Source organism: Pterocles gutturalis, unplaced genomic scaffold (assembly GCF_000699245.1).
Source record: "Pterocles gutturalis isolate BGI_N339 unplaced genomic scaffold, ASM69924v1 scaffold5920, whole genome shotgun sequence".
Taxonomy (NCBI): domain Eukaryota; kingdom Metazoa; phylum Chordata; class Aves; order Pterocliformes; family Pteroclidae; genus Pterocles; species Pterocles gutturalis.
This window is the reverse complement of record NW_010140666.1, coordinates 66,662-93,504: the sequence shown is the minus strand read 5'-3', so window position 1 is coordinate 93,504 and position 26,843 is coordinate 66,662. Positions and strand designations below refer to the sequence as shown.

Sequence of the window (26,843 nt, the reverse complement as noted above, 5' to 3'; positions counted from 1 at the left end):
CTCACCCTGAAGGTGTACAAGCTCTAACACTGCACTGTAGAGCATCCTATCGGACAGAAAGAACTGAAATCTTCAACTTTGTTGCCCTCTCAGCCTTATGAACACTTTCACTGTTTGTGGTGTAAGAGGACCTCTCGAGTCCTCCTCTACTCCTCCCAGCACAGCCTCGCTTCATAATAGTTCCAAAGCAGAGGAATAAGTTGTTCACCAGTGCTGCTTGCCTCCTCTTGAATATCACACTATTTCCCCTACTTCTGTATTTCCTGTGAGCACTATAAGGATGAAAGGAAAGTTAACACACTAGGTAAAATTTCACAGGCTTCATGCCAATTTTGTTAACAGAAAGTTCCAGAATTTCTTACCTGCAACAAATGACTGCTTTACAGGAGAGTGCCAAGTCCAGAAAGCTCTGCCTGACTTCAAATGAAAGGGCATACTTCAGTGTGTGGCCATCAATAATCAGAGCAATATCGTTTTCTTTGCCCAGCGACTCCCCCAAACTGGTACAATGTTGAGTCAGAGAGGCTCTTGTTGCCTGAAGAATAAACAGAAGGAAATCATGTTTCTTCTTAATGTAAGAGAAGTGCATCCAACTACAGCAAGGCATCTCTGGACCATGCAACGGAACACACTACACACTCACCAAAACTAGCACTGACACGAGTCAGTGTTTTAACAGGACCTCATGCAGACATGAACGTGGCTCACAAATCAGCAAAAGTTGCATCTGCTTGCCTAGGAACACATGCCTTGTTTCAGTGCAGACTCTGGCACCTCCACTACACACTCCTGCATGATGCATGTGCCCACAGTAGTTGCAATACATCATTTTCAACTGTAGGACAGGTATAACCTAATGCCCTTCATGGATTTCGACATCATTCAAAGTACTATTATTTATTCAAACAGCATTCTCTACCCTAAGAACATTTTCACTGACAGCTGCTGCTGGGGAAAAAAATAAATATATCAAGTGTTCATGTTTCACTGTCACCCCAAATATTTCAGCCTTCCTGCTGCAGTGAAATTCACACTTAAAGCAGTCTCTTCCATTCCCACGCAGGTTAGTTTAACCATCAGTTCCAGATGAATTAACCACTACTAAACAGTTCAAGAAGTTCCTCATGACCTGAAGTGTATGCACACTTTTTGACAGTGAACGTCTTTTTACACAGGACATAGGATGGCAGAGCATGAAAACTAAGACTTCAGATCCAGTCAAACACTGCTTTTAGTTGACAAATTATCACTAACTGCTGGATTATATAATTTTTCCATTTTTTTCTCCTACTCCTGCTCATCTTAACTGCGTAGCTTTCAATAATTGTGCTAAACCAAATGTTATACATGCTTCTGCTTATTGATATTTAAAGGTACTCATTTTGCAGGTCTAAGCAAAATGTTTTTTTCTTTAAAACCCACTAGAACAGAACTGTAACTGTCAGAAATGAAAATGTGATATTTATGCCTCATTGCAACCCGTTCAGAGTTTTATAGATCCAGATTTCTCCAGACAATGTCAAAGCCACAAGCTTGCCAAGTGCTGCATTTCCTATCTGCACCTCCAGTTTAACAGACAGATGTTAAAAATAAAAATACCCTAAAGCAGCTAAACTAGTTACTCTGGACTACATACCTGCTGTTCCTGAAGAACAGATCACCTCAGTGAAGGCCAGCAGTGATGTGGAGTCTGGATTTCTCTCTCTACACTCAACTGAGAACAGGAGTTGAGGTTTTCTTGCACATGACTGAACAAACCACCAAAGATGTATTGAAACCTGCACACATGAACCCCCTTACAGAGATGGCAAAATTAAATATTTAAGGTTGCATCTCTTTCACAAAGACATCTATGCCAAAAAGCTCCAGTTCCATATGGCACTACTAAAATAGTGGGAAACAAGTTTACATTCCTAAAATACTTGCTTCAGTGACCTCTCCAGCATCTATCCGTGAAGGGAAGAGGTAGGAAAAAACAATGCAAAGAGCTTCCTAGGACCATGGCTTCTTAGCTTCTGGATCTAAGCCTTCTTAAGCTGCTTCTGTGCACTCTAAAGAAGAGGAACATCATACCAAAGTGGGATTTTTTTCTAGAAATAAAGTGACGGAAAACTCCTCTGATCTGGGTGCTTGCAGGGCTGTTTCTCACTTTTTTCCCCCCTCACTCCTCACCACCTGTACAGCGTTTTGTCCTTTCTTAAATACACATTCCCAGAGGTGCCCCCATCTTGGCTGAGGGGTTCAGCTGTGCCCCACAGAACCAGCTGTGTCAGCACCAGGCAGCCCCAGCCCCACCTCACCAAGGCCTCCACAGCCCCCAGCACCTTGCCATGGACACCCAGAACACGTGACCAGACGGGCACTACTACAGTGCTCAGAGGAACTGAGGTAAATCAATTCAGTATGTCAAACTACTTGAGAATGAGCTCTACCCCACAACCTCTAGGACAGAGAACCACACACAGTGCTTCTGGCTTGACTTTCAGCAAAAGACGTCTCCCACGCTCTCTTTTTTTTTTTCCCTTATTACTACACTTCAATAAGACCACACTAACCCATGTTTCCCTCACACTTGCTAAAGGCCAAGCGCCAATAAAATCATGGTTGCTCTGATGTTACACAGCCTGTTGGTGCTCCCTAGCCTACCAACAGCCATGGTCCTGTGAGCCACCGTGGCAGCTCTGGCATCTCATACCACAGCCCTCAGGAGGGTCAGACTCTGTGCACAACAATGCTGCCCTCTGTTACTCTCACTTCCCCTCTTCCCTGCTCCCATTCTGGTGGCAAATTTTTAACCCAGCCATAACAGTAATATTCACCCTGACTAGAGGTATCTTGACTGTAGCCATCAGCAACCACCACCAGTCCAACCTTCACTTCCATCACAGTAACAGCAGGATCATGCCCAATATTTTGGACTTGGATTATTCCAATCATGTTTTACTGAAATAATCAGCAACATAAGTATTCCCTTTCAGTTCATTTAAGATTTTTTTTACAAAGGTTTCTACTACAGAATTACAATGACCTTTAAATGCTGTCCCAGGTTAAGCTGAAACAGAGTTAACTTCCTTCATAATAGCTAGCAAGAGGCTGTGTGTTGGATTTGTGCTTCTGATAAAAAGTGATGTTTGCATGGCTGCCAAGGTCTTCCCGCTTCTCTGGCTGCCTGCAAACAGGAGAAGCTGGGAGGGAGCACAGCCCCAGTTACTAGCCCAGGATTTGATCTTAGGTTCGGCTTTGAGAACCAGAGTGGCCAATAATCTATTCCATAACACACACGTCATGCCCAGTATATAGGTGAGGACCCTTCAGAAGATCATCCCTTTTGGTTCTGGATCTCTTTCACTCCAGGTCATCTCACTCCAGGTGGTCGCTCTCCCAAGGCTTCCCCCCCACCCTTGTCAGCTCTCAGTTTGGAATGCTCAGACTTATTTCCATTCCATGAGTGTGGGACAGTTAGGTGGAGCTTTGGTCATCGGGGAGGGGGGGGGGGCAGGGAAGGGGCAGCAGTATCACTGTGTATCACTCATTTGTATATACTATTATTTTCAATACTATTGTAGTTAAGTTTTTAAATTGTTCTCATCTCAACCCACAGGTCTTTTTTCCCTTTTACCCCTTTAAATTCTCTCCCCCATCCCCATCCATTGACTGAATGGGTGTGTGGGTTGGCCCCCAGCCAAGGGCAAACCCATCACAATGCCCATGTTCATATGATCATGGTAAATTTTTTCCTGTATCTTTTTATTTCCAGCTCAAATAAGAACTGCTTTGTTTCAGAAAAAAATAAATTAGCTTCAAAAAACCTAATAATTGAATTTTTACAATGCTTTCCATGCATAATACTGTGTTAACTTGATCTGTCAAGGCAGCCACCCACCACAGTACACCAAACAGCAAGACTGAGCGTTACTGCGATGCTTAGAGACTACAGATTTTCGCTTGCCTTGAATCATGTTTCTCATACAAAGCCCAATAAATATGTTCAAGTCTGAAATGTATCACAAAATTGCTAAACATGGCATAACTTCCAGCCATCTGTGGCATAAAGTTCTGAAGGTTGCTAGATCAGTTTTACACAAAGCCAGTAAAATAAAAGACAAAAATAGCCACACTCAATCAAACCAGATCACGTTCGTGGCCAAAAGCAACCAGGCGGGAATGAGTGCACGAATACAGCAAGCATACACCAGCACTCCCAGAGGAGCTCCAGGCCCCCCACAGTTGGTAGCTCAGGGACCTCCTGAGCCAAGTGCAGGGTCTGCTGAAGGAGAGCCCTCAGTCCCCAGTTACCAGAAAGAACTGTGGGAAGTGGATCAAAAAGCTAGCGAGGGGAGAGAAGTCACCCCTCCTCTAGAGTAAAGCAGGATGCAGAACAGCATGTAGGCAAGGAGGAGACTCTAAGAAACAAGGAGAGGAAGTTGCTTTGCAATTTCACCCCGCTTATTGGCATGGTAGTCAAAACAAACTCAGTCCAATTCACCAAGAAACTAGTCCCAAACTGGCGGCCAATTTACAGATCAAGTTAATGAGTATGCCAGGCTGCACAATTCAGACACACACAGATTACATTTTGCACCTTATTCATTACAAGAATGTCTACGTCATTCCCTGCTTCCCCGTTAAACTGTGAGGGATTAGATATATGACTTCATGGCATGCTTCACCTCCACTGTACCTGAAAATTTAACACAAAAGTAGATGACTGTACTTAAACCATCACAAACTGGTGCAGGGAAGACAAGGGTGTGTCTTGGGGGAAGAAAGCCATTTTGCATAATTCAATACCATTATGTAGCAACAGCATTCACAGAAATCCCAAGGAGGTTATAAGGGATACAGTTCAGGTAATGTCATCAATAACAGAACTTTAACCCAAGAACCCTTGCCCCTGGGATCTTGAAATGTCATGTCATGAAATGTTCTTCTCCACTACTACCTCTGTCTTGCTCTCAAATGCAGAATTACCTCCTGTCCTTCTCCCAAGGATTCTCCCAAATCCACCCAAAGGATGAAAAGCTTCGGTATTTGAAACCAAGGGAGGCAGTCCCTGCCTTTATTACTTATCTAGCCCTTCTGGCACTTCAAAGGAAACACTCATTTTCCTGTTGCTTCTTCACCTGACCCAAAGGAAGCTGAAGGGCCCGGGCCTGAGAACACCCTCCAGCAGAGGCAGAAGAGAACCTGAGGGCAAGTTCAGGAGGGTTACTCAATACCTGCCACCTGTCTTCTTGCCTTTTTCTTCTTGCCCAAAAGAAAAAGTCAAATGGCAACAGGAAGACTTACAAAAGACCATGTTTCTCATCAGAGGAGATTACTAGTCTCTCCGTAGTTCATTATCATGGCTATGCATAAGATTCATCCAATTCACATGCTGGTCACTCAAGTTAGTCATCTTACATAGAAGATGACACAGAATGAGTAACAGGGTTAATAATGCCCCCAAAAAAGCTATATATCAAGGATTAGAAAACAGGCACCTAATTTAAAAAACATTTTGTAAAGCTCTCAATATACTCTTTCATATGCATGGCTAACTCACAACCTAGTATCTTACACAGTAAAAAAAAGACTAGTTATTATTTCTGTTTCTTCCAACTAGTTACAAATGCTATGTTTTAAAAAACTACTGCTCCTGTAGGCCAGTGCAATCAAGCAAAAGAAACCAGACCTAAATCTCACTGGGGATATAATAAAGACTTCCTAAGTAAGCAGATGAACAAACACTTGGAAATCATGGGGAACTATATCGTTCCATAGGCAACTCATTACTGATAACTAGAGTAGAAAACTACTTTGATACCTAGCTTTTACTCTGTGTTTGACATCAACTGATAAATTTCCTCTTCAAGTCACATCAAAGAATAATTAAATTAATCCTCTACTAGAACAAGCACAATGGAGCAGAAATCAATAGCAGTCCTAAGAAAGTACCTGGCTAAACTCAGACCTGTGGAATATCCCTGCCATTTTTACAGAGCACCCATCAAGAGTAAATTAAAATTTTGTCAGGAGTTCTGACAAAAATAGAATATTACAGAAGCACTTTCACTTATCCATAATAAACTTTGTTTCCCATCCCTCAAGATTTCCTTTAGACACACAGAGCATCCAGCTGCTCCAGGGAAACCTGGAAAGGTACCTGCCAATCAGGCCTTATTGTGGCATATCAGATAAGTTTCCACAAAATATTAAAAATACAGATACAATTTTACTTGAAGGTCAGAAGGAGCATCAACTAAAAGTCCATTAGTTTAGTAGCCCTGATTCCATGAGCTATTCAAGCACAGACACTTCATTAGCCAGTAGAGGACATGTGCACATGCTTAAGCTGTCTGTTGAATGACAGTAACATTATCAGTTTCATTAGAGCTTTACAAGGGCTTAAGAATCCATTCACACGAGACCACCAAGTAAATCAAAGCTTCAAAGCACAAACATTAAAAAAGGACCAGTTAGATTGCAAAATGTCAGCCACAGAGCTCAAACTGAGGAAGCTAAGGAAATTGGTTTTTTAGTTGTATTTACTCTACTTTTCCACATTTGACATGGTTGGTTGAGTTGTTTCTAAAAATATCAACAATTCCAACTCAGACAAATGCATGTAAGGGTTAATGTTGTTATGGTCTCTATGCCTGAGTTAAATTCAAGTCATGGTGGTATATTCCATAATAAACCTACCCCACCTGCTTTTCCTGTTTGTTTTCCTGTTTCCATTTTAACAAGTCACAAATACAAACCTTGAGCAGAGCATTTACTTGCTTTACTGTCTTAAGGCAAACTTTCATTTTTTTTTTTGTTCTGTGTTCATAGTTTCCATCCCGAAAATAAAGTAACATTATTAGTACTCTATTATAAATCTCCATAGCAGAGTATAATTTGTTGGCAAGCAGAAAACAAATATCCTGAAGAGTGTGTAGTCTTTTCTCTGGACTGCACTCAGGATTTTTAACAAGCCTCGTAATAGCATGTTTGTATATTCTCAGTTTCTAAAGCCTCAGAAAAACACCCTGCTATGCCCAGCTTCATGTTTAAATAACAAAACTGACAAACCTACTCCAGGATTTCCCAGGCTATTATTTTGTAGCTTAACAGAGCAAATACTAATAGTTTTCACATGACACTTACAGTGAATTTGGAAGTCAATTAAATCAAAGTTAGAGCTCTATTGACTTCACTGAAAACAAGAGCTGACTGCTCATACTGTAATAAGAACATTAGAAACATTACCACATGGGGAAGAGAATTAAAGTGGTAAAGGGAAAAGAGACTCATGGGTTGAGATAAGAACAATTTAACAACTGAACGACAATAATGTTGAAAGTAATAATGACAATGATGATGATAATAATAGTAATATATACAAATCAGTGGTACACAGCACAACTGCTCACCACCTGATGACCAAGGCTCAGCCCACTTCCGGCTAACGATCCCAGAGCAGGGAGAGTCCCGAAACCGCTATCCCAGAAAAGAGATAAGAACGTGAGTGTCCAAGACTGAGAGCTGACCAAGAGAGCAAGATGACCCTGAGAGAAGGTCTACAGAGAGAGAGAGAGAGAGAGAACTTCTCAATAGAGCCTCATCTCTATACAGGGCATGACATGCATGATATGGAATATACCATTGGCCGATTTGGGTCTCAAACCTAAACCTAAAGTCAAATCCTACGCTAGTAACTGGGGCTGTGCTCCCTTCCAGCTTCTCCTGCCCCTGCAGACACTGGCACAGCAGAGAGGCTGAAAAGTCCTTGACTGTCCTGGCAACAACTATAAACATCACCATGTTATCAGCCACCTTCTCAGCACAAATCCAACACACAGCCTCCTCCTAGCTACTATGAAGAAAGCCTATTGGGACCTATGAGCTATGGGGATTACGGCAGATGAGCCAAGAAGATAAATTAGACTAAGACTCCTAGAAAAAGAACTTATGTACCAAAATATCTCAGTAATATGCAAAAAGACAACCTATGCAGCTCCATATGACAACCATTCACCTGTAAGGTTCTTGTACAGCAAACAGTAGTGGTAAGGTTGTTTTAGTTTTTATCTGAAAACAATGCTATGCAGAGATCCTCTGAAAATTACACATTTCTAAATCCCAATTTTAAAAGTCTATCTGTACCTTAGCTTTACAGGAGGAACAGAATATAAGGACACTCCCCAGTTCCAAAGCCAAGGACCTTTGAAAGCTGAAGACTCCAACTGTGAAGGCATTGCTACTTTGCATTTCAAGACAAATACTATGAGCATCTCCAGTTTAGAAAGCCTTGAATACTTCAAAATACATCATTCACTTCAAATTCAACCTGTACACACAAAACCACTCAGCAAATTGATCACGGGAGGAGATGAGATCCCAGCTGACAACCTTCAGTTTACTCTTTTCAGTAAGATCAAATTTTAACAAAATAAAAATATCAGGTTCATCAATAGCTGTTGCTCAGTATAACTGGAGTGCTCAGCCTGTGTCACACGCTGATTTGAAGAGATACCTAAGAGCACACACTATGTGAGTACTCCAATGGAATTTCACACTGATAAACACTAACTTGATCTTATAAGTCCCAATCAATTACTTGACTTCTACCACTTGGAAGCAATCCTCTAGAGAAAGATTGAAAGGTATAGCAAAGAGTCCCATATTCACTAATATAAAACCAACATGACATGACTTTGACAAAACTTCAACCTGAACTAGTTATAAGGCATTCAATCCCAGATCCCTGACAGGAGTGCCAAAACAGTTGAATGCTCTCATCACAGCCTGGTGAGAACAGGAGAGAGACCAAGAAAAATAGCTAGGAAATAGTCTATTCTAAACCATTTCTGCAGGTATCATATAGAAAACCTGCAGTTTCAAAATCATTCCAGACCAGATTCCTCACAAAGCCCCTGGGAGCTTCAACTGAACTGAGTGGTATGAGTGGATAATTTTTCCAAAATACATTATTATGGTCATCATCTGCCTACCCACCAGAGTCGGCAGAAGTTGATCAAGCAACATCTGCATTGCTCTTACAAAAGCACTTAAACTCAAATACCAGTTACACACAAACAAGCCCAGCAAGATGTTATTTGTTCATCCAAACCCTTTCATGACAGTAAGCTCACCATATGAGACACCATAAGAACCACAACATATAAAATGCTATGCAAATACTGTTATATAGCAAGTGCAAATATGACTAAAAATGTAAGGCAAGGACCCATTCCTGAAACATGTCAATCAAATTACTGTCACTGCTTCTACACAGCAGTACTTGCTTATTTAATAGCACTATGATCCAGCCTGATGAATGTGGTCTCCTACCATGTGTCGTGGGTTAACTCATTCTTCATTCTTCCCCCTCCACTGGAATCGCTGGCCCGGAGCGGGCTCGGCCTTTGGTTATCGGGTGGGGGGGCAGTGTCACTGTGTATCACTCATTTCTATATTTGCATATAGTTTTGTTTTTAATATTGTTGTAGTTTAGTTATTAAATTGTCCTTATCTCAACCCACGAGTCCTCTTTACCATTTAACCCTTTTATTCTCTCCCCTATCATTGGATGGGGGTGGGAATTGCGTGAGCGGGTGTGTGTGGCTTGGCCCCAAGCCAAGGGCTAACCCACCACACCATGCCAAAACAAACATCATGTGGAGGACTCAAAGATATTAGATGGCCTCAGTCAGATCATTTTCATAGCTTTGAATCTAATTTCAACCTGAAATTCCTTCACAATAAGCCACGTAATCTGAAACGACTACATACAAAGAGTCCTTAATCTGCATAGCAAATCTCAGGTTATCACATAAAGACCAAACCTTGCCTTCAAAAATTAGATAAGCAGATCCTATCAGTATTTGTATGTCTCCAGTGGCAGCCAAAAGTCCAGATCAATTGGACCATCAAGAGCTATAACAAGAGCTGCAGATAATTATTCAAGGATGTCTTCAGTTCTGTAACAGACTGATTACGCCAGAGCTAGGGAACTTGGTATATAGTAAAGAAAAATATACCCTGAAGACACCTCTTGCCCTGTCAGCAGTAAATTATCTCCAAGGATGTTCAATGTAGCTTAAAAAGAAAAATGAAAAGCATCTTTTACAAGCTTTGTTTGATCCCAGAAAAATTATCTCCAAATACATCAGTCAGACATACCATCTCAAATACATATCCTGCATAAAGTGTTGCAGATAGTTCAAGATAACAGTAAAGAACAGCACCATACAGCTGACCACTTGAAAAGTTCACAATTAAGTATTTAAGTGAAACTTAATGCAGGATGCCAGATAGCTGCATGCTAAACTTAAGAATCCCAGTGAAGAAAAGTGGTGTCTTTATTAAGTAACATGTATGAAGTCTCCCTGCAACCCATGAGTCAGGGGCTCAGGGGAGAGGCAGAGTAAGAGGAAAGAGGGGCTTTTTCCAGATTAAGATGTAAAACTGATTTGTTCAAGACTTCACTAAGCCATCACCTCTTGTCTTGCAGATTAAGCATCACACCAGTATGTGTGGCCAGAAATGGTAGTCCTAGCTTTTTAGCCTTCCGAAATAAAACCTCCCATTTCCTGGAACAATACTTTTTCCTCAGATTTAAGAGGGTGACACTGATTATGGAAGCGGCATCTTCAGAACGCTAATCTTCACTGTAAACCCTCACTGAAATACTAATTTTTTTTCTTAAAAAAAAAAAAACAAGAAACATGACAAAAGTCTCAGCATTCTCAACCTGAAGAATTGACATCTTAAGTGGTAATCCAGTGCAACACAACTGCCAAAGGCATTATCTTGAAAGCCATAAGCCTTTTGCAACCCTTTTGTGAGTTCTCAAAGGGCAAAGCTTGCAGCATAAGAAACAATTGTAGAAACAGCTGCAAAGGGACAATTCATCATCATCAAATGTTCTTCAAATGCTATAATACCACATTTATCCAGTTTGATGTCATTTGTCAGTATTTCTAAATTTAGTAAGAAACATAAGTGTACCCTGGGAAGACTAGGGATTTCAAAGAGTATAGCTAAAATGCTGTTTTCTTCACACTAAGAATAGGGTTAGGCTTATTAAATTATTTTAATTTACTCCAGAAATGCTCTACATAGGACAATCTCTCTATTGCTTTCAATACATATTAGATGTTTAACCACAGAACAGTTCATGGTACAAATAAGATTTATTATTTATTCATTTCTCATACTACAGAAAGGGCAAGAAAGGAATGCTTGTTCTGGACACTAACACATCTGTGTAATTAATAAAAGCAACTTCACTGCCAAGAGGAAACCATCTGTTAGTTTTGCTAACAAGCTAGAATGCCTCATTGTCTTTACATTTGACATTTTAGCTTTATTAAAATCATTCAACAGAATAGGCTTTTTGTTGTATTTCCTTCTACTTCTGTCAAACAAGTCCCAACTGCTTTTTCTCTTTCCAAGATAACAGTTCAGCTTTTCCAGAGCAGGAACAAGCTCTTGTTTGAATCTCCAAGGAAATTATGTTTCTGTGAAGTAACTTCCCAAAGATAAAAGCCAGCCTTGCAGCTCACTGCGTAAATCTTCAGATCAAGAAGATAACACAACCTTCTGGTTTAGATCATGAAGATACAGGATTCTGTGTTAAGTGTCTTAACCACATGCTTTTGTGTTTTAAGTTGGTTTAAATGTACTAACAAACTGCTAAGGAGAAGTCAGACAAGAAAATGACACTAGTGTATGGACATATAAGTCAGCCTATCATTTACTCCCAGAAAAATATAGTGCTATTTTCTCATTAAATGCATATAGGGTGCTTTAAAGACCCAGATGTCAGCCAGAGATCATGACTTTTTCATGTTTGCGTGTATATATAAGAAAAAACACAAAGTAATGCATATGTATATTATCACTATTCTAATACCTTGATTGATATATATAAAATGTAACCATCCTGATTCAATGAGATCAGAACAACTTTTCCTGAAAGGCAGACAGAAAGAACAGCCAACACTATACTGAAGGAGTTTCATCATTGCTAGCAAGTAATGAAAGCATGTTTATTAATGTATAAAAGATTGAACACTAGCCACCATGAAATATGGACAGCATGACAGAACCCATCTTTTCTCCAAAAGAATGCTATACACAGGAAACACGTAGTATTGAGTAGATTGATTTGTACAAGACAGGATTGCCTCAACATGATTTTCTCATGTTGCAGTATCTTGATAGTACAGACACAATCATGTTCCAAAAATAGTGTTCAGTATGAAAAAACAGTTTAGTATTTTCAAGTCATATTACATCTGTAGTCTGGAACAGAAAAAGCTTTGGTTTTACCTTTTCATATAAGGTAATGCATATCTATAAGACATCCAAATAAAGTTGGAAGGATGGAATTTTCCTCTCTACAGATTAATAAAATTTAAAAAAGGGCTAGGGAAAAGCAGAGCTTCAATTATTTTTAGTCTTCCACTCTCAGTTTCCTCTCCAAAATCCCCCTTGAAATAAAAAAAAAATTCACTATTAGCATCTGTGTAGTTAATAGCTCAGTTGCATGCTAGTGTAAGTAACAGAGGCCATACAGCTGTCAGAGTTCATAGCCAAAGTTATTCTAGTACTTAAGTACAAGGAAACTGCTTTGAGCATTAAGCCAAACATGAAACTATGAACTCAAATCTACTCAAGACAGCCCCACACGTGCAACAAGCCAACCTGTCATATTATTCTTCCTTTCAAGTACTTGTGTACTATCAAATCTGTTTCTCCAAGGGGAGCTGAGAAAGTTCCAGAGCGGCTGATTAGCACAGGCAAGCTCTGTAATAAAACAAGCTTTTAAGAAACAGATTGCTTTTAACCCAAGTTGTTTTCTTAAAGTCCTGGCTTTGATTTAGACACAATACAGGTATTGAACAGAAATACAAGAGAACTTACAGTTCTTGAAATACCCTTTGAGATTTTACCTCTACCTTTAAAGCATGACAAGCTTCAGAAGTTACTCACGCTCTTTGGACTATATACTTGTCACCCATGGCTGACTAGGCAATAAAGCACCACACAAAGGTGTTTTCAGAAGGCTCTGATACAAGCTCTACTCCCGTGACCTTACTTCTTTCCCAACAGCCTCTTGGAAATGGGGAACACGCACATTTAACGACTGTTCCTATCCAACTGGGATTGCTCTAAGGACTGCTGAGCTCATTTACAGTCCCTGAACATCACTTTGACTCATTAAAGAATTAGTTCAGTCTTCCTGCCATTTGGCAGCTGCCCAAGAGAATAGGAAAGGTGCAACAGGCTATCCTGGCCACTTTGCTCCTGTCTCAGTCCCATCTGTGCCCTGTGAGAACTTCTAATAAAACAGAGCCCAGCAAGCAGACAGCATTCTCCCGCCTGAGCTAGCCCCTTCAGCAAGCAACTGCAAAGATGGCACCCAGGTCTGACAATGCTTGTCTTCAAGACAAAACAGTACCCAAATTGCTTAAGAGCTGCTACAAGCGCAGCTGAAGGCTGAGGAACACCCTAAGCAAAGAATACACTAAGCATGCCTCAAAAGACAAGAGTCTGGACACACCTGCGCTTGGGAAACACACACTGCCAGAAGTAGTAGAGATGGAAAAGCTGGAATTGCAAAGATGTGGGAAACTGGATTTTTCCTCATGCCCCAGATCTAAAATTAAGAGCTCCATAGCTCAGCATTCAAGGAGACAACAGTACCAGGACTAAAAATGTTTTTGAAACCCCTCCATTACAGTGCTAGAGGAGGCATACACTAGGAAAGGAGAGAAACACTATTGGGTTAAACAAGAAAGATGCTAGAAGACATTGCTGCTACATCAGCAGAGATCTTTACTATCTGAACACTTGCTTGATCACATAACTCTCATTCAATAATTTAAGGAAAGTGACAGGAGAGCTATTCAAAACAGTGACATTGTGAGAGTAGGTAAAAATTATGAAGACTGAAGAAATTAGTGTTATTCTCAGATATGAGAAATCCATGTAGTTGTATATTTGTCTGGCTGATACAGGACCCACAGCTGGACTATGTGCAAAGCATTAAATCATGACATGAGAAAAACAAAAATTATCCAACTGGTTTTATGCAAGCCAGCCTGTTGAATCAACTTTCTAGTTTTGCTCAAATAAGATTCGGTCACAATACCAACTCTTCTGCCGAATTTTATTACAAAAACAGTACTACACAACAACAACATCAAGTAAATACCTTAAAACTGTCCAGCTTTAACACCTTTTGTCAGAGGAAGTCTGAAGAGTAAATCTTCTAGCAGATGTCTATCAAGATCAGTTCATGCTTGATGCTATCATTTATCTTTAAAGTATCAAAAGAAATGCAAAGCTTTTGTCTCACAATTTGAATACAGCAGATTAACAAGCAAGCAAGGGACAAAAATAAAAAGCACTGAAAAAGCAAATACTAGCCAGCTTCCTTGGAGCAATTGATTTTACTTCAACTGGCAGCACATGTGTGAGCAACAGCAAACAAGATGTGGCACACCTCAGAACTCCCTCTCTTGCCCCCAAATTCCCCTTGACCACTCCAAAATACTGTCCACCTACAATACAAATTCCAATAAAACCTGCTAATTGCAGGTAAAGAATTACAGAGGAAAGAGCTTCTTCCAGATACTCTAGACCCTGCCAGACTCAAAAATAACTCATTCTACCCCCTTCCCTCATTGCAGACTTATTTCTTCCTTGTAGATTCAAAAGCAAAAGTCAATTGTAATGTGCTATGTATTTGTTAGCAATTGCTGCTGCTAGGAATTACTACATTGCATAATGCATATAGAGGTCATAGGGCAGCCTTATTTAAGGGCTGTTCCTGTTTCACTTCCACTACTCCATAATGTATTATGAACTAGTGATTTACAAAGGCATTTCAGATATGCTTGGAAGCATCTCTGCATCCAAAACTATCAAAGTTTTAACGTTTAACATAGTCCTAACAACTCAAGTCTTCTTTTCCCATACACAGTTGGTGCAAATTGACATTTCCTTGACATCCACAGGTAGCTCAGGAAGCAAGACTAGTTCTACTGCTGCACTGTTCATTTGTCCTACTGCTTTCGTCTAATTCTAGGAAGAACTGTAAAAAAAATATCTTAACACTGCATAACCGTTGCCCAGCAGGTACACTGGTACCCATTCAAGTAAGCAGCTCGATGCAACACCTGATTTGCTTTCATCCTGAGTTTCCTGTATTTTATTTTTACTTTTTTTAAGCTAATATAAAGATGCTATGTAAGAAAGCCCCAGGCAAACTTCTCTTTTCTAGTCAAATAAACACTATTCCCTGAAGTGAACACCAACTTTGAAGGACTTTTTTCCCCAGAGTTTTTAAAAACACACTTTAGTTCCCTATCAGTTTACCCCATGTGTGCATCTGAAGTATTTATTAAAGTTTATCTAATAAATATGATACCAATTTAAATTACTAAAAATAATTTTAATAAGAAAACTCCACTAAATAATCAAGATGATGTTTATTTTTTAAAATTAAACCACCAGAGCAATTTCCCTGAAGATTTAGTTGTACAATAGATTTATTTTATTAATATTTACTAAACCCATTAACTCTGTCTACTGAACTGTAGAGTTTGTCTGTCAAGCTCTGGATAAAACTTTCAATCCCTTGAGAACTTTAGAATACTAAACCTAATATAGACAGAGCAATTAAGTTTTAATAACTTGAAAAGAAAAAAGTTTCAAAAAAAAATCAGCTAGTTTATTTTTGAACCCATCCCCCCTTCCTTATGTTATTTACAGATAAGTTGGGAAATATTAATTTTATAATGAAGACAAATATTACTATACCAACCTAGATGTTACAAAGCCCCTTAACTATTAATTGGTTTTATTCATCCACATTTTTCCAGACTTCTACAAGCTATTAAATACCACATCCAAAAGCACATGCTCTGCTGACCTTTTTCCCCTGAGAACACAGAATTCTCTAAGCCAGACAACTTTGGTCACAATTAGCCACATAAATGGTCCCCAGTTGTACTGTAGAATTTGATACCTTGTCTTTCTACAAATAGCTGAATCTTATTATTTCAGTGAATTCTATACTTCAGCTACAAGAACCCGAATTAATAACAGACACCAAATTTCTCCATCTTTCAAAACAGAGGAAAGCTTCCTTGTGATGCGTCAGTTTTGCTGGACAGAAAATGGACAAAGATTTTATGTGCAGCATTCCACTAAGTGCCCACCACCATTTCTCAGTCTTCTGGTATCAGACAATTTGGATATTGTCAATCCATTACCAATACGGTCCTGGGCTGAGAAACACTTCAACCTTTTGACTCTGGGACAACTCTCTTTTCTGAAATGTCACAGCAGATCAGAATTGAATACTGAATTCAGGCTGTACATATTAGCCTAAAGAGGAAGCAAGTACTTAAATCTAGAAGATCTGTATGAGCATGAATTTGTTCTCTATTGTCACTGTTATATGAACCAGCAGAGGCTCCAAATTGAAATATTCCACAGCTGAACAGTTCTCACCTCAAAGATTTACTCCCAAGGACTTACCTAAGGAATGTCAATGCCCTATGGCCATATTCCAAACAAGAGGGACATGCAGGTAGACTGAACTAACATCCAGGTTTTACCCTTCTAGGATGAAGTTAGTTATTTTTTATGTTCCAGATAACAAGTAAGAAAAAGTAAAATCACCTTGTATTGAACAATGCTCTCTACCTGACTGAAAGGAGTGCCAAAGGATCCAAAGACATTGAACAAACACATTAGCAAAAGGACAGACTCAATAACCAGGCTTTCACCTTTTGAGGGCTTTGTTACACGAGTTGACATACTGGGGCACCAAGTATTTTTCCATAAAGCCTTTCATCAAACAAGTTTCAGGTGATGTAATCCCTTCATACCAGATATACTAGTTCCACATAGAAAAACATAATGAACACTTAAGTTACAGTATAATCAGCTCCAGGAAAAAATAAATAATCCATTAATTAAAGCTCTAGCTTACACACTTCAATTTAAGGTGAGATAAACTGGTAAAGGTGCTTGTTATGAAGCACTGAATCACAAGACAGACAGTTTATCTGATAAAGACTTGAAGTCCACAGCACCTAGAAAATAATTCTGGTTTAGTTATTTCAGAACCTCTGTGAATACAACTAGAAAGATACCTAATTGGCCATTCCATGCACTTACCCCCTCTCAGCTGCAACATCATAACTTGAATCACTTGATCTCACCCTCTAAGTGCACACAGTGATCCCAAATACTAGGCCCTCACTGGTAAGTATTGATCTTAACTCAGTTTATTAGATATGGAACTGCAAGCCCCTAACTACAAAACCAAGTTTGAATCTCCAACATTGTCATAAATTGGGAGCATATCAGGAGATTAAAAGTAAAGAGTGAGGCTTGCAGGGCAGGCCAAACCAGCCTTTACAGCCATTTCAACAGAACTGTTTCCCAAAACAGCATTTCAAGAAAGGCAAGAGACTTGCATCAAATTAACCCCCAATAGAATGTGAATGTGTAGGGTCAAATACTTGCACATGCTAGAAGTACCTTCCATTCTTCATCTCAGCCAGCAGAAGCTATCAATGGTTAACAACTTAAGTGACCAAAAATTTTAGTCCTTTAAGAGGTTATCACATGTTTGTGCCACACACATTACCATTTGAACAAAATCTGCACCACTACCTAGTATCAGCATTGTTCCAGGAAGAATAAGCTTTAAGCAACTTCAAAAAAAAAGTTTAAGCAATTCAGAGCTGTCTCCGAAGAATCTGTCATCATTTCAACAGCATTATCCTGGCATAAATGGCAGGAGGATGTGGCATGGTTTGTCTCAAGCCCTGAAGTGAAGAGTTGCTGCCCATAACATGTAAGGGCTATTAGAACTGATGGTACACTTGACAATTTTCTTCTCAACTATTGGGATGCAGTAACAAACTGTCATGAGAGACTATGCAGCACAAGTTGTCTGTGGGTCACCGTACTTCCAGGATATATGCCTCTGTAAAGACAGACTAATCATTATACATCACTTTCTTCAGACCTCCCCGTGGCTCAACATCACAGCACATACCCAGCCATTCCATAAGCGCTAATGCAGCTGCAGCTTCCAGCCATCCTACTTGCAAAGAACTAATTTGTCTTCTAGTTTATGGACCCTATGGTGGTTGTACTTAGGTCAACAGCAAAACATTTACCTACAGAATTTTCTAAGTAACTCTGCCAACTGTCATATTTTTTTAATTAATTAGCAGCAAACCAAAAGAATAAAGTTAGTTATGCAATATGTTGTATTTATAAATAAACAAATTAGAGGAATGTTTTAGTATTTTCTAAGGAGAGCCTATTCAAAATAAGAATTTATCCCAGTGACACAGCTCATTCATGACAAGCTAGTAATACATTCCCTTGCAAAGGATAACGCAAGTGGATCTACTCCACCACAGAAAGATATCGTCACAATATGACAATACCAGTGTTTTTGCTTTAGAGTTTGACTGGGTTTAAAGTGTTAAGATTTAACTCTGCTCCCATCAGACTAACAGGGTAAAATAAACAAAATACCTCACAAGGCTTATTTGAGCAAATAGCAAGGATGCTTGAGAGTTGCCTTGACATACGGAAATACTCTGCTTTTGCAAGAATACACTTTCCTTCTATCACCTCAAAGGCAAACTGCAAAGTCTAAGCTCTATGACAGCTCCTGTATATGCACAAGTTTGAGATTTACGGAGACAGTGGGAAGGGAAGGAAGTGAAAAGGCTGGAAAACTACCAGTTCAGAACACAAACTGATTTACATTCTCCACAGCTAGTTTTGCCGTACAAATAATCTGTCACAATATGTTTATAACACTGCATTTAGAAAAACACTCATTAAAAACTTCATGATATAGAAGGAAAAAAATAGAAGCACTCCCAGCATAAGTACATCTCACAGCAGAACAGACACATATTTGAACAGGAGCTTTGCCACAGCTTGAGGAGCAATGCTTCAGTGCCCAAGCCAAATTTATTTTGACATATATTTTACTTAAGTGAGGCATGCTATGAAATACAGCTAGCCTACCATGAAACATGCTCATAGAATTTGTTACCATTGCTCAACTCAAACCCACTATCTACTTTTATCATGGTGGGGTAGGAGGGAGAACACAGTAGTATAAGCTAAACTTTTAAGTTTTCTGGGGCTTTTTATTCTCTTACTAAATTAGCCTATTTCTGGGTACCTTGCCTGGCTAGCTTGAAAAAACAGAGTATACAAGCAGCATACATACCACTGCAACCCAGCATAATGGAAGCTTCAAAAGATAACTGAATCACCTCAGCTCTGATTAACACTCCTATTCCCAAAGCTCTCCAAAAAAGCGTTAAGTTCTGACATTTCAGAACTGCGATTTTAGACCTGCTTAGAACACTGGTTATGATAATTTTAGGATTTAGGAATTATTTGAAAATGCAAGATAGCCCAATCCATTTTGTCTTGAAACTATGGAGAAATGATGGCACTCGCTACCTAGCTCCAATCAGCTTATTTAGAAAGTGATTTGTTAGACATGGAAGAGCAAACCTGACCCTCTAGCAACACTACCTCAGTTAAATGACTGGAGTTACATATGTGAAAACACACCTTGATGCACTTTACAGTAAAAAATAAGCACACATCATTGTGGCAAAGGCACATAAAAATCCTAGAAGTTTCTGAAAGATTTCTCTGATTAGTTCTACTCTATGCAGAAGGTTAGAAGGCAGAAGAAACACATAAATAGACAGCTATTAACTTCATACAGCTAGAGAATTGCTTAATTCTAGTTTGACAGACCAATTAGCCCAGAAAAATTCAGGGGGACTTCTTCTAGCTTCAACTAAATGTAAAAAATGTTCTTCCTTAACTCCCACATGAAAGAAATTTATTCTTTTATGTGATTGATGAGCAGGCTTGGCATAATCAAGCTTCAGCTACAAGAACAGTTCTGTAATTCTTAATAAAAAAGGAAATAATCTTCAGAAAAGGGTTTAACAAAGTACTAAGGCACTACTGTGAGAACCACAAAAAGATCACAGATGCCTCCATCTTCAGAAAACAAAGATAGAGAGATGTGATCAAGACGTACACTAATAAAGCAGTTCTCCACTATCTTCATTAAGTTCACAGTGCAGGTGAATAAACCTTATTGCTTTAGGCTGACTCTGCCTAGGATTTAGTTCTTACCCTTCAATACAAAAGACAAATCTGAATTGTTTCTACACATGTAATATCAGCCACGTCAATCAAGAGGATCAGTGTAAGTCATTTACCTATAGATCAGACACCCACTTCGTCTTATTCCCCTAAAAACCACACCATCATGCTTTAACATTAAGAAAAAGCTGCATTTGTTCACAAAATTCTGCTTTCACTTTATGCATCCTTATGTTTCCATGGTCTCCTGTGCTTATTAGAAAGAAGTTTATCAATATGCTGCAGAGAATCTCATCTTCAAAGCAAACATACTTCTTTCACTGTCCAGCTGAAGACATTATTATATTGTTACTTACACAACAGAAAACAGATCTGGATAACACTCAGGGATCATCTATTGAGAGATAAGCCTTCACATATGTGAAGATCATTAACAGTTTTAAGAGAAACAGTGTTTCCAGTCACTTTCCTCTAACATATGAAAACTCTTACAAACAAGACAGCAAATTTTAGATGAAATTCAGGGAACACTTTCTTACTGTTTTTACATAATATGATCTATTCTGTCCCATAGCACAGACAAGGCATTAGCAGGATAAGCCCCCAGCTGCTAAAATACCTGCAGCCTAAAGCTGCAAGACGTTTTCTGGGTCTTGTCAAATGTGATCACTATTAGAACTTATGAAATGAAGGGAAAAGTAACTTAGAAAAGAGTGTTTGTTTTGTGGTTTTTTTTTTTTTTTTTTTCAATAGCCCTCCCCGGCCCCCTCAATTTCCAGCTATGGAAAGAAGAGCTATTTAGAAAGCTAGTCTTCTGACTCCTAAAGGTCCTTGCATTCCTTCAGGTCCAGGTGCCCCCACTCCATCCAAACCAACTATCACACTGCCAGAAAAGACTAACAGAAAAAACAGTGCCACAGATAAGGGAAAACAGTCAGTAATGAATGCTGGAGAGGGAAACCAGAATGAAACAAAAATACCAGCCCAACTCATTTGCTACTCACGGCTCAAACCTATTAGTATTACTTCCTGAAAAAATGGTAATCTAATACTTAAGTTACACAGTCTTGTGTGTACTTAAACCTACAGGTCCAGGTAACACCTATATTCTTTCATTTGTAATTCTAGGCAGTACGCTCAAATCAAAGCAGCTTTTCACATGAAGAGCTGTATGTTTTCCACATCCATACAAGTAACTTTCTATGCAGGTTATCAAATACCTGGAGTCATGAAAGATTTTATTTGTTCCTCAAAAACAAACAAGAAAAAACACTAACCCTCTTCTACCTAATATTTTTGAAGATTTATCTGATTACTAGACACTGTTCCTTGTGTAAGTACGTAATAGCTTGATATCTGTTGCTAGATTAAGAAAAACAAAAATCTGAGCAATAAAAAGTTTGGTACAAGAGACATTTTCCCTAGTTTTCCTCATTAGCTTCCTCTGCAAATTCCCAGCACTAGACAGACGAGCTGATTACAATTCCAGGCTGACTGGTAATTGAAGTAACTCACTGGCTACAAAACACCAGAGGAGCATCCCAGATGCCTCTTCGAAGGAGAGCTGATGGTTGACTAAAGCTCAGCTTGTCCACATTGATCAGTTTTCCAGACTATGAGCTTTGTCTCAAAGCATTTGGGCAGATGACAGCAGGGGAGAAGAAAATCCCAGTTTCTTCTCTTGTCTAACACACAAGAGGTAATCTTCAAATCATCTAAAGGTATAGCAGTATAAAATTTGTTCTCATCTACCCAGCAGATATCTGTACACCCTCCTGTCTTTTAGTAGGACCGAAATACATGGTACCAACACTTGGAGCTCCTAGTAGTAGGTAACTTTGGTTTTAGTCTGAAAAGTTGACAATAACTTTACCCCCACTCTTTGGGAGTAATCAGCGTGACACCACTCACAAGGTGCAGACACCCTTTCTTCTAACAGCATCAGGATCCAAAAAGCAACACCTTCAATGTTTCTTAGAGCTTCACAGGCACTATCTCCTGTAGTTGTAACTCAAGAACTTGAAATATAGATTTATATAAAACAACTCACATTATATATATGCTAAATAAATTCCTGTAGTGAATACCTTTCCTATGGAAGGCATAATGCTACACAAGTCTTTCTGTTCTGACAAACGTAGCACAGAAGACACTACTGAAACCACATTCTTTGCTTGAAGACAGACACTCTGACAGAATATTTTTAATGGCCTACTCCTCAGGTTTTTCTCCTTTCCACAGCGGGTCTGAGTTTTCCCAATGGTTATTAGCAACTAATTTTTAGGCAGTAACCAAACAAGACCTGATTATTTCTAGCATATGGGTGAATCCAGTGACCAGATCAGAGCTTTACTCAAGAGATCCAGAGCAGTTTAGGTGCATGTTTTCCAATCACAGATCTATAGATCTACCATTTAAGTACAATGAATAATGGTGCCTGTTCACAGATTTTTATTTTTTTTTTACTTCAAGTGTGGGAAAGAAATGTGCCCATAAGAATGAAGGTCATGAAAGTAATTGGATAAAGCCAATAATATTCTCATGCTTAAATTTTCTTTGTAGGTCATAGAACCATCATAGTAATACTACCCTACAGAACAGCAAAAATAAGATAATAAAATAAGATAATAAAATAACCCAGTTTTCCGAGTCCTAAAAATGCTAAAATACAAAACTGCATGTAAAGCTTCCCTGCAGATACTAAAATGCAGTTTGGGAAGTCAATACACTGACTGCAGACAACAAATTACACTGTGAAGTTTTGTTTGGGTTTTAAGAATGCTACACAATACCACGTTCATGTTCAATGGCTCATCCAAACAGTGAAGCATGCAAAAGATACAGCTGAGCAAGCAGAGAAGTGAGGGAGGCCAGCTTCTGCTTCTATACTTGGACTTTTAGTCAGGTTATCATCAACAGATGCTGGCACTGAGGGTTCTTATGCTGGAGTATCAGTTTGTTGTTACTTACACATCTAGGTATACACAGGATGATTGTCAGTCCAGGCACATGAGTTCTGCAGGACATGTTCATGCATTAGCTCTATTTCTATTTATATCAACAGATTTACTTTACAGCAAAATACTATCCACAGGTTCAGAATTGGGTCCTCCAATTTTGCCATTCCACTACTGTTAAGTACACCCCAATGTGATAACCAGCTGATACCAGTCCCCAGCTCTTTCTACAGCACTGGGGTGGGTGGCTGTAATATTCACTACTCTTATCTCAGGCTTTCCAGGGCCTCTCCGGGTCATCCCATTTCCCTTTTTCAGCTTCCCCCTCTCACTGCTCTCACCACTCAACTTCTATGAATGCAGATGAAATAAATTTGTACAGGTTAAGAGCAGCACAAGACGACTTTCTGGTGTTTCCGATTTAATTAAACAGAAACTGAATCCAATAATTACCTTCAAAGTAAATCTCATGCTCACAATATTCTCACTTGAAAAAGCTTTATTAGGAAGAGGAAAGAAAAACCAAGTGAGCTTACATACGTATGTAGTTAAATCTATAAGGGATAAACATTTGCAGATTATTATGCTGTTTCTAGAATTCAGCTGAATCAGACTAGGGATTAGTCTTTTCTATTCCCCGTAGTTCTTTAAGAGAACACAAGTGATTGATTTTTCTCCTCAAGTGCATGTTTTAGAAAAAATTTTAGCTCTCAAAAACAAGTCAAGACAGTTGTTCGATCACATCTCACCTGCTCCTGCATGTCAAGGAGCAGAAGTGAGGGGGAAAAGCCACACAGGGACTGCACAAAGGGGAAAGTGTATCAATATTTAAAGGCTCTAAGCTCAACTTGGATCTTGTAAAAATTCATTTTTAGCATTAATGGATTTCAGAGGTGGAATATATTAAAAATAATGCTACAGAATTTCAGTGTGAGAATTGTCTATTGATAGATTTTTAGCTAAGTTGTACAGAAGCCATAATTTCTGTTACAGGTGCAACATGCAAAGTAAGTATCACTATGGAGAGCCAACACCAAAAAACTGTCAGTAAGTAGCTAAAGATACTTAACTTAGAATTTAAAAAGTGGCAGTTAAGAAAACACAGAAGAGTTTTTTAGACTTGCACAAAATTCAGTTCGACATTAAAAATGGTGGCAAGAGTACTCAGAAAAACCAATTATTTCAGTTTGAGAACAGGACTGATGTAATACAAAGCATTTTTGATGTACCAGTTCAAAGTCCGCAAATTTTTGCTCCTGTTTTGGAAAAGACATTATCTGAGCTAAAGCAGTACAGCCACCTTCACTATTAGATATGTCTTCATGATGTACCATGTGAACACCCATTTTCTTCACTTAAAAAGACCAGCAACTATATATCAATGAGGGTTTTTTGCTTGTCTGACATACCATGGTTCCCCATTTCTCTGGTTTTTTTTCCATGTTCTGAAAGCTTCCATTAGTTTTTATGTTTACTGAAAAACTTTACCTTTTGGTTACAGAATCCAGCCATAAACTGAGACAAGTCTTCCACATATTAAATTATGGGAACATCTACTAGATGAGGGATCAGTAAAGGAAAACTTGAACATGCAACACATTTTCTGCACAGCTCTTTTTTAATGTGCAAGTGTCTAACTAGAACAAACTAAGAATAGATACTATTTTACCTGCTGCTTTTGCTGAAGCCTATCAACTTGTTTAAGGACTCTGCATTACTCAACATGAATCAACCATGGTCATGCTTTACAAGCTATTGTAAGCATAAAATCTGCACTTAACGCTGAAACGCTCCAAGAATACTGATGCATGGTATATCTGAAGTAAATTCTCAAGTTCACACGGGGTATTTGTTTAGTAACTACCACTTTTCAAACTCAAATCACTCCAACAGCAGCCTTGACTCCTTTAGAACCTCTGCCAGAGACGTGTACAACTGAGATGGTGTCATCTCCAACTCTGACTTATCTAAAGTTACAGGACCAGAAAAGATATGTTCTCAGCTTTTTACAATTGCAAAATTTAGGCCGTGTTATTTCAAAGAAATAAAGCTACACAAACGAAAAGCATGAAAAATAAAGGCACCAATCTTTTAAGTTTTTTCAGAACTGTTGTAATATTAGCCTGTATTTTTGGCTCATGAAAGGGAAACCAGAAGGAAGCAGCTAAATTTAGAAGATGTGGAAGATACATTGCTATGTACAGGTGAAATCCCTCTATTGTTTCTTCCCACTCCCCATTCTACCACCACTACCCCACCATGTGCACTAAGCACCAAATGACAATAATTCACCAAGGTTAAGTTCTTAGCACTGAGTTCTGCAAAGTATTTTCAGCTATCTGCAAGGGCGGCTCCTTAAGGGTACTGTGATACTACTTAACACAGTTGAGGCCAAAACCAAGGTGTAAAGCATTCAATTCAGCATGAGCCATCAGCAACACTACAATTCCCACTGAAAAAATTAGGAGCAGCTGCTGTGCAATCTGTATTCCACAGAACTCCTCATTCAGCTACATAACTGGAGGTAGCAGGTGGGAAAAGATGATGACAGAGTTTCCTTTTTTATCTAGGGATTTTAAAGTATGCCTGATAGAAAACTGATTGCATATTTATTTTCTGTGTTGGCAGAGATCAGGCAAAAAGATTGGAAGTTTCAACCCACATTTGATCAGGGCTTCTCATTCTAGTGTTTTCTTAGACTGAGCTGTATGGTAAGATGCATACGAAATAGCTCACATTACCAATGGTGTCATCCTTGACTTGTCATGCTTTATGAGTATGACTAACTATTCTTATTAGAGAAACTGATCTATCTTAATGGCCAGTATTCTGTAGAGTCAGAAAGTCTCCCATTCCCACACACTCTGAAGACAAACACAGAGTCCCTTAAGGGTCTGAAAATAGGCTCCCCACTCCCATTTATCCAACCGAAGTGCTTTTTGGCATTGAGACGTAGGAGACTCCAGTAATATTTTCATGTGTTTTACATGTGACCAGTGACCCCCCTCTACTATCATGAAGTCTATCTGTCAATGTACCTTTGGTGTTCATAGTGGAGACTGTTGGTTAGATTCATCTACCAGCACTTCAACATAGTAAGAGGATAGATGGTCAATAAAATGTTGTAACAATAGTCATTATAATATCTCCTTATCTTAATCCATATCATGAAGACTAATATAACCTAAAATCTTCCTACACTGTTCAATCGATTCAGTTTCTTAGTTTATCACTGTCTTTTTTTTTAATCTGGACCCATTTTCTCATTTGTAGCACAGCTCTTCAAGTAGTCTAGTTTCTCAAGAAGTTAAAAGTTAACTCTCTGGAGTTCATACACAGAGATTAACTATTATTTTTGGGATATTGCTGAAAATATAGACTTCTGTATTCAGTTTTCCAGACTTACAGTTTCTGCTTCTCAAGTAGTTATCAGAACACCTCAAAACAGGAGCATCACTTTTACTTATGAGAAAGCTTACAAATTATGAGAGTAATTGCCTGCCCTACTATTCCTCACTTGATTCTAGTCTCCATCTCCTAAGCAGCAGAGATAGCTTTATTCCTGTCCTCCTGCTGCTGCCACAGAAGACTTCAATCTGAAATGGCAATGGATTCAACAATCAGCAAGTGGGTGGGTAGAGCTGTTGCCTTTTTTCCTTTCATACCCTCCCTTGGACAGGGAAAGGAATACTTAGACTCTAATTTACTTAATTAATTTCT

At 39.0% G+C, this 26,843-nt stretch overlaps 1 protein-coding gene across 1 annotated transcript in view; it reads right to left on the bottom strand.

The window, feature by feature from the left end:
* The window catches only part of ATP8A2 (ATPase, aminophospholipid transporter, class I, type 8A, member 2), a gene marked incomplete at its 3' end in the record, with an annotated part of 199,975 nt that overhangs the window by 106,477 nt on the left and 66,655 nt on the right, over positions 1 to 26,843 (bottom strand). The window contains exon 24 of the mRNA XM_010083758.1: positions 363 to 535. Coding sequence (XP_010082060.1) covers positions 363 to 535 — 173 coding nt within the window. The remainder of the gene's footprint in view (positions 1 to 362; positions 536 to 26,843) is intronic.